Below are 9,377 nucleotides of genomic sequence, written 5' to 3'. Positions count from 1 at the left end.
TAAAATATATGAAAAATATCTGTAAGACCACAAAGTTTATTAGAAAAAAGTAATTTTACAGGAGCGTTGCAAAAATATAACAAACTAAGAATTTTAACTAAAAATAACAACCCAAATTTGTATTGCATGCAAATACATTTCAAAAAAATATGTAAAGCAAATACGGACTGGACTTGGAGTGTAATTCATTCACTTACCACCAGAGAGAGCCCGTGTAGCGCTATTTGTCCTCATAGCCCACTTTGAGAATCAAAAAGTAGATTCTCTGGTGTATTTCTGTACAAATATTTTCTAAATTATTTTACCAGCTCATCTCCAAATCAATTTGCACTCCCCAGAAGTTTAGTGGAGGTGACCTACTCTGTCTCATTATTTTTTTTCAGCGGAATGTTGATGTTGGGATTCACCATAAATTTTGTTTTCTTTGCACTCCTTTGTAAATGATATTCCACAGAACTCTTTGCAAGTCTTTCTATTCCTGTTACGTGAGTTTTTATGATCAAAGAGACAGCGCATTTGATAAAAAGGGCATTCATGTTTAACTTGCCGCGCAGGATAACGGCATGAATAAACACTTTCTTGTCACATTTTTTGTTTGTTCGTTTCCCCTCGTGGGATTTTTGTCCCTTTTCTGAATAAAGGTTATGAAACGCACGATTCCAAACGAATCAGTCACTCGCTTTTCTTTTTCTCACCGATGGAGGGCGCTGTGTACCCGCGTAGACGTGTTGGCGACGGTGGCAGACAGCTCCAGACACATCACCATGACGACCGCTGCTCAGGATGCTGATGCAGCCACAGGTGGGCGCGCGCGCACACACACACGCATGCACGCACACACACGCACAAAGGAGACAGACGGAGGAGGAGGAAGTCGAAGGTACGTCGAGGAGGATGACGATGAAAAAGATGGAGGCGATGGAGGAAAGTGAAGGAGTCATGCAAGACGGCTTTTGATAATGAGCTAGTTGATCAGAATAAATATGAGCGAGGAGAAGAAGGAGGATGAGGACAAGTGTGGGGCGGGGGGGGGGGTAAGAAAGTGAAAGAAGAGCCATTGCAGAGATGTTTCGGAGCGCTGTTGCCATGGTTACTTGATCTCCTCGCTGTCACGCCAAACGTTTGCGAATTCATATCACAGTGTCTTCGCAAACAACGGCACCTTTGTCACCTCCGTTTAACATTTTGTTCATATTTCCATATAACATTGCAACTCTCTCATTTTTGTTCTTAACATAAATTACATCACTTTATGAGCCAACAACACTTCTCTCTAGTTCAGGGACGTCAAACTCATTTTTGTTCACGGGCCACATTCAGCCCGATTGGATGTCAAGCGGGCCGGATCACAATATTTTTGCCTTAAAAATCCAAAAACAGCGACGATTCCAATATTTCCCAATGATTACAAGTATTTGGCATCCACCCATCCATCCATTTTCTTTCCCGCTTATCCTCACGAGGGTCGCGGGGAGTGCTGGAGCCTATCACAGCTATCAACAAGCAGGATGCGGGGTACACGCTGAACCGGTCGCTAGCCGATCACAGGGCACATGGAGACATACGACAGACTCATTCACAATCACACCTAGGGGCAATTTAGAGTCTCCAATTAATGTTTTATGTTTTTGGGATGTGGGAGGAAACCGGAGTACTTTGAGAAAATCCACGCAGGCATGCGGGGAACATGCAAACTCCACTCAGGCATGGCTGGGATCAGACCAGGGACGCCAGAACTGTGAGGCCAACACTTTCCACCTTCTTCCATCGTGCCGCCAACGTTTGGCAAAAATTCAATTTTTTCATTATTATCTTGTTGCATATTTTGTTGGGAAGCATAAACAGTCCAATTTTTTTTAATCCCAAATTATTCCAACAGGATTATCAATCACTGAGTGTGCACCCTTTAGTTATGCATTTTTAGTAAATATATACATGAAAAAAAATGAAGTTGTCACAGTGCTGAGAAGCCCCCCCCCTCCCAAAAAAAAAAAAAAAATCCAACAAAGCAACCTCTTTTGAAGAAAAGTTTTGGACGGCAAATTTGGTATAGTCTTAAAACTTTTCTCCTTGTGGTATTTATTTTCATGAATTGTAGTTTAAACGTGGCGCACCAATTTTGTTTGCCACGTCGTTTGACCTTCACATGTGCATCGATGTCATTTACGTGTTATCAGTGCACCGTCCACGAAAATAGATGAAAACTAGCAGCAAAAGTTACTTTTATTGAAAAATAGCAGTGAATGTGTTGTCCATCCCCACCGGCCCGTTTGGACCCCCTGACGGGGCGGTTCCATATGTTTGACACTAGTGATATATTTTGGACTCAATATCATATATTAGCACACTAAACTCAACTTTTTCTAAATATACTATTGATATGAAAATTACTGTGATGTGATTATTGTATGTATTTTTTTTAAGTTTTTTTCCCTGTGTATTTCTTGTCTGTATTATATATTTGGATACTATATTATATCATGTATAATGACATTATAGTCCACTCCGTAATATATCTGTTTGTTGGATTATATATATTTGTACACTATATATTATATTTGGACACTATATTATGTATTTCTATTTAATTCTACACTATATTTTGACACTAAATTATACAATAGTATGCATATATTTCTACTCATTTACAATTTATTATATTCAAATTTTCCCACCATACACTATTGTTATTGAATTTAACTTTACATTTTAAAACTATAATCTGCATTTTTCGAATATAATTTTACTCCATAAAGACTATACTACATGAAGACAGTATATGCAGTATCAAATAAAATCCAATATATTTTTGTAGCACTTTTCATAAATTAAAATGCCCCAAAAAGTGCTTGTGCAAGTGCATTTAAGATATTATTGCAAAACATTTCAACAATATTTTTTCAGACGATATGAAGTTTTCCAATTGAATAGAATTCTTTTCAAATGATACATATGTATATTTGCATAATATTATTATTTCATATTATTATTACATTTGTGCCCACTGACACGCAACATGGCCCATCGATGTATAAATATCTCATCATGTCGCACGTATGATTAGAAAAGATGTGAGTTCATTTCAAAATTCATTTGAATTGTGTCTTGTATAATCCAACGAGAAAAAGTCAGCATCCACCCAAAAAATACAAAATTTTAAAAAAACACCTAGAATTCTCACAGCGGCACGACTAATCCTTAATCCCATAAGCGGCACTGAAAAAGTCATGTTGATAGTTCTTGCGTGGGATTTGATGATAAGAAATATTTAAGGCAGCGCGAGTGCGGCTGGTTGCCGTGGAAACGCAAGGTGATGCGGCACAGGAACGTGTTACTCCGTCGTGGGAGGTGGAGCTTACATCATCTTTCACCTCACGATGTCAACCATTTTCTTATTTCTATTTTTATCCGACCTTTGACCTGGAGCAGATGTGGCGTCTTGATCCATTTTCTTAGCCGCTTATCCTCATAAGGGTCGCGGAGAGTGCTGGAGCTTATCCCAGCTGTCAATGGTCAGGAGGAGGCGGGGTACACCCTGAACTGGTTGCCAGCCAATCGCAGGGCACACATCGAGACAGAAAGCAGTCGCGCTCACAATCACACCTAGGGACAATTTAGAGTGTCCAATTAATGTTGCATGTTTTGGGGATGTGGGAGGAAACCGGAGTGGGCGGAGGAAAATCCACGGAGGAACGGGGATGACATGCAAACTCCACACAGGCGGGATTGGGATTGAACCCTGGACCTCAGAACTGTGAGGCCAACACTTTACCGGCTGATCCACCGTGCCGCCGCTCCTTACAACGCAGTATCAAATCAAAATGTCTACTGCGTGATGTGAGCAGGGATGATTCACACCTTAACGACACCTTAATAGTAATCAACACTCTTGTTCTGGGAAGACACGCCCCCGCCGCAACACGATTGGCTCCTGAGTAGGGCCGACGACGCAGCTCTCACGAGATGACCTTTCCAAATGTGGATCGCATTTGTAGTCAATAAAAACAAAGATGTTTGTTATGGTGGGTTCGGATTAGTGGGATTCATATCAACCACACCTGACTTGAAAAGTCACATAATTCTTTTTACGTCAGGCATGTTCAGCCAATCATACTGCAGCGGCGCACGTCCTGCAGCCAATAATATCGAAGCAAGGCGTGTCCAGTCGAGAACGCAACCTCGCGCCTCAGTGACACGCTTGATCGCTTAACAAGCTCGTACCACATCTCTTTGATATTCTCAACGGGTGTTCGTGCTCATGTATCTGACACATTGTGGTTGCCACGGTAACAGTGGCAAAATGTACATTATTTGCAGTTCCAGGCGTCTATCCACAGTCAGCCAATGGGAGCACTGGAATCACTAGCATAGCGAAGCGCGCGGCCGGGCGCTGACAGTCAGCGTGATGACGGCTGCCGTGACAGGTTGATCAAGCTGCTTATTTCCCTTTTTTTTTTTTTTTTTTTTGGAAAGTTTGCGTGTTATGTAAGAAGATGAACGCTCGTTTGAAATTCTGATCCCCTTCAGACTTCCCCGTGGCAGCCACTCACACGCAAGTTCACATCATCACCGGCGAAGGCTTGCAACACCTTTGTTGTTATTTCGTCTGATGCGCTGCTAGGCCTCAAAAAACAGCCTGCAGCCATTTTTTGTACGTGCGTGGCATTGTGTATACCTTGGTGTGTGCGGATCTTGGCGTGTACACACATACGTGTGTGTGTTATTCTGCATGTATGGGTGTGTGTGCGTGTGCTGCATTAGTGTCTGCATGTGTGTACCTCCATGTGAGCATGTTTGTGTGCACATGTGGGCGTGTTTTTGTGTATGCTCATTTTGTCAACGCGTGTAAGTGTACTTATATATATATGTTTGTGTGTATGCATGCGATGTGCACGTGTGGTTGGATATTTGTGTCTCTGTATGCGTGCGTCTGTGTACATGTTTATTTATGTGTGTGTGTGTGTACATGTTTGTGAATGTTCCTTTTGTACTTTTTTCCTTGCGTATGTACTTGTGTTTCTTTGCCGCACGTTTTGTGCGTTTACATACGTGTGTGTGTGTGTGTGTGTGTGTGAAAGTTTGTGAGCGTGTGTGTGTGTGGGTGCATGTTATTTTGTATGTGTGTGCGTGTGGTATGTATGTATGTCTGCATGTGTGTACTTTCACGTGAGCATGTTTGTGTGTACCTGTGGGCGTGTTTTTGTGTCAATGTGTGTAGGTGTACTTATATGTATGTGTTTGCGTTTATGCATGAGACGTATATATTTATGTATATTTGTGTATCCGTGTGTTTGTGTATATGTTTATGTATGGGTGTGTCCGTGTGTACATGTTTGTTCATGTTCATGTTGTACTTTTTTTTTCCCTGCGTATGTATTTGTGTGTTTCTTTCTTTCTTTCTTTGGTTTTGTGTGTGTAAATGTGTGTGCGTGCGTTCACCGTGTCTGACTCCACAAGAGAAGCAATCGAGCCCCCAGCGGGTGTGCGCTGGCGGCTGCTGATAAGGTGAAATTGAAATGTTTTCAGGCCTCTGAGAATGCCACCCCCCCCCTCCTCAGAAACTGCTGGATGGCTCAGAAGAATCCATTTTTTTTTTTTTTTTTAATTTGGGTCTGAACACCTGACGCCTCTGCCGCCTCGCCGGTGAAACCTCATATCGAACAAACGCGAATGAAGGACGCTGAGTAATTTGACCTTTTAATCCCCCCCCTCCCCACAAAAAAAAAAAAAAAAGAAGGCTGCTTCGGGAGCACGAAGGCTTCTTAAAGAACGCGGAGGCGCATTCGGGAGCTCCGACACCGACAGGAAACAGCGGGAAGCGTGGAGCATGCACGGAGAGGCCGGCGACATGCACACCACCGAGCCAGAGAGAAACCTGTGCGACTGGCAGGGGGGTGGGGGGTGGAAATAAAGGCCACGGCATCACGAAAACGGCGCGAGAAAGGCTCAAGCTGTGCGCTTCCTGTCGCGGCAGGAAGCGCACGGGTGGCGAGGGAGGAGCTGGGGCGCGAGGGAAGCGTCTCTCTTTTAATGACATCACCAGGAAGAAAAGTCTGTAAACAATCTACACTAGAAAGGCAGAGGTGGGGCGGAAGTCACCTTATGTGCAAGTCAGAAGTCCCGAGTCTTCGCCTTACAGTCCCAAAAGTTACAAAGGAAGTCCAGTCATGGGTTCGGACATTCAGATAATCTCAAGCCGCTTTTTTCACACATTATTAGCACTTTGCAGTGTCTGTGACTGTGGCTTGCGGAAAAGGGTGGCGTGCCCTCTCCGGGTCGGGGATGAGATCCTTCCCCAAGTGGAGGAGTTCAAGTATCTTGGGGTCTTGTTCACGAGTGAGGGAAGAACGGAGCGGGAGATCGACAGACGGATCGGTGCAGCGTCTGCAGTGACGTGGACTTTGTGTTAGGCGAAGCTCTCAATTTACCAGTCGATCTACGTTCTTACCCTCACCTATGGGCACGAGCTGTGGGTCTTGACCGAAAGAACAAGATCGAGATCAAGATACAACCGGCCGAAGTGAGTTTCCTCCGGAGGGTGTCTGGGCTCTCCCTTCAAGATAGGGTGAGAAGCTCGGTCATCAGGGAGGGGATCAGCGTCCTCCGAAATGAGAGGAGCCAGATGAGGTGGCTGGGGCATCTGATCCGGACGCCTCCCTGGTGAGGTGTTTAGGGCAAGTCCCACCGGAAGGAAACCCCAAGGATGACCCAGGACACAGTGGAGAGACTATGTCTCTCAGCTGGCTTGGGAACGCCTCAGGATCCCTCCGGAAGAGCTGGAAGAAGTGGCTGAGGAGTCTGTGAGTCTGGTATCCCTGCTGAAACTACTTCCCCCGCGAACCGACCCGGAGAAGCGGTAGATGGTGTCCAACTAACATTAAGGTCAGCTAATTAGTGTGTGACCGCCTGCCAATTTGTAAAACCCGCACATTCATTTGTTCAAGTTGTCATTTGGGTCGCAGGCGATCTGGAGCCAATCCCGGTTGGCTTTGGATGAGATGCGGGTCACACCCAGGAGCAGTCAGAAGTCAAGAGCAGGGCACGTATAGACAATCAATCTTACTCAAGTCACACTGAAGAAGAAAATTAGTCTTGATTGAAGCTAACGTGGATTATGTGGCGTACCTGGGGGGTGAGGTGGGGGAGTGAGGGCAGAAAAACTCCACACAGGATGGACGCAGTCGAGATTCGAACCTGGAACCTCAGAATTAAGAGACAGACGCCAAATGGCATATCATCTTGACAATACACATTTTCTAATGTAAACAGGCAAGAATGGGCAAACCCATCCATTAATTTTTCATGCTGCTTATGCTCGTTAGGATTGCAGGCGTGCTGGCGCGTATCTCAGCTGACTCCGGGTAAGAGGCTGGGCACACCCTGAACTGGTCGCCGGCCGCTCGCAGTGGAATCATTCACACTCACATTCCTACTTATGGGCAATTTAGAGTCTTCCATGAACCAAGCATGCACGTTTTTTGGGGAATGTGGGAGGAAACCCGAGTACCTGGAGAAAACCCACGCAGGCACGGGGAGAACACGCAAGCGCCACACAAGAAGGCCAGATTTGAACGCGGGTGTTCTGAATTGTGAGGCAGGTGTGTTAACCTGTCGCAGACTTGCCAAATCGTGTCGTATAATTGGCATCGAGTCTTATCAAGAACAAGTCAGCGAGTCTCATGAAGATCAAGTCAAAGTCAAGTCGGGTTTTAGGTTTTAGCCGAGCACGTCCCGAGTCCAACTAGAGTCAAGTGGTGCGACTCGAATCCCCCACCTCTGCTAATAAGGCGCACAGCTGGCGAGAAGCCGTGGCGTCAGCGGGCGAAGGCTTCGGTGGGAGGACGGGGACGACCGGCGAGACGCCGTCGCGGCCGGGGGCGCCGTCCGCCCACCGAGCGCCGGCAGTGACCCTGCTTGAGGAACACGGACGTCACGTGACGATAAACCACACGAGACAAACATGTGGAGGCACACGGTACAGCACTGTCAACTTTGGGTCCGACACCGCCGCCGCCAACGTTCAAAGGGTTTACGTTAAAGGGAGCGCTCCGTGTAGAAGGAGGAGGAGGAGGCGGCGGGAAGCCTGGGAGGAGGTCAACTACGCGGGTTGGCGGGACAACACTGATTGTCTAAATCTAGCAAAGACGCTGGCGTGTAAACTGTTTTGACCCTGTTTAGACGTCCACACACAAGATGGCGGAACGAGGTAGTCCACAAATGGAGGATGGGGTGGGGGGGACGAGGAAGATGTCCACTCAAGGCGGGGGTGGGGGAGCACGTCCACTCGGGGTAGCCATTTTCCCAGCGACGCGAGGCGGGAAAGTGCGATCCGAGGGACTCACACCGGCGGTTCTCAAACTGGGGGTCCGCGAGCCGGAAATTGGCCGTTTGCAAAATCATCACCATGTCAATCACGTTTGTCCGTACGGAAAAAAGTCCAAGTTTCCGATTTCAAAATCCTAATTCTCGTGAAGATTCTGACCTTTTATCCGAATAAATCCAAATTTATTCTCATAAGAACATTAATTTTTACCCATTTTTTTTAAACTTGGAACATCACTTCAATTTTTATCTCAAAAGTGGGCATTCGGTTTAAATGTCATAACAGATGTAGACGAGGTTCGCCGCAATTCTCCCGGAATTTCGGGATACAACCGGTATTTTAGGTTTTCGGGTTTTCAGACGCGCCCAAATTTCCCCGCCCCGGACCCCGAAAGTTTGAGAACCTCAGACGATGCGGTAGTCGAAGGTGTCCTTCTCGGTGTGGTCGGTCCAGTTGGACGAGGGCATGCTGCGGTACGGGTCCAGCAGGATCCGGAAGCAGCGCACGATGAGGAGCGCCAGGAAGATGAAGAGCAGCATGACGAAGACGAAGGCCGCCTTCTGCTCCAGCGTCAGGTAGGACGCCGCGTGGTGGCCGCCGCCCGACGACGACAGCGTGCTGCTGAAGAGGCCCTCGGCCATCCTGGGCACGTCCATGCTGGGGCGTCGCGGCTCCAGCGCTGTGGCCGGCGCTCGGTAACCACGCACGGAACACGGGGGGCGCGTGCGGGAGGGCCGCCGCCGGACGCCTGCGAAGGCAACGCAAGGCAGACGTCGAACAAAGACCCCAAGTGCTGTGGTCGTGGTTCAGGGGTTAAATAAACTATCATCGAACTCTAACGGGACAAGCCGAAAGGAAAAGAAGTTGTTATACTCAATGCTAGCTAGTAGGTAGAAGCGCTTCCTTCTGGTTGTGGTGACTGGCAGGAAAAGTGGACAAAGCCCCCATAGGAACTTTAAATGTCTACAGCACAGGTGTCAAACTCCAGGCGCGGGGGGCCAGATCCGGCCCACTGCATCATTTTATGAGGCCCGTGAAAACTCATATAAACTTA

The 9,377-nt window shown here is 46.8% G+C and overlaps 1 protein-coding gene across 5 annotated transcripts in view; it reads right to left on the bottom strand.

Moving 5' to 3' along the window:
• Window positions 1–5,618: 5,618 nt before the first annotated feature.
• Window positions 5,619–9,377, bottom strand: part of LOC133500592 (cortexin-3) — an 8,805-nt gene continuing 5,046 nt past the window's right edge. For 4 of the 5 annotated variants that reach the window (XM_061819486.1, XM_061819484.1, XM_061819487.1 and 1 more), the window contains one exon: window positions 5,620–9,071. In XM_061819486.1, coding sequence (XP_061675470.1) covers window positions 8,728–8,979 — 252 coding nt within the window. In that variant the 5' untranslated portion in view covers window positions 8,980–9,071 and the 3' untranslated portion in view covers window positions 5,620–8,727. Of the gene's footprint in view, window positions 9,072–9,377 lie in introns of all 5 variants that reach the window. The other variant, XM_061819483.1, reaches the window with a different exon arrangement.

The sequence above is a fragment of the Syngnathoides biaculeatus genome, chromosome 5 (genome assembly GCF_019802595.1).
Source record: "Syngnathoides biaculeatus isolate LvHL_M chromosome 5, ASM1980259v1, whole genome shotgun sequence".
Lineage (NCBI taxonomy): Eukaryota > Metazoa > Chordata > Actinopteri > Syngnathiformes > Syngnathidae > Syngnathoides > Syngnathoides biaculeatus.
Note: the sequence above shows the minus strand (reverse complement) of the source record. Positions and strands in the feature narration are given on the sequence as shown.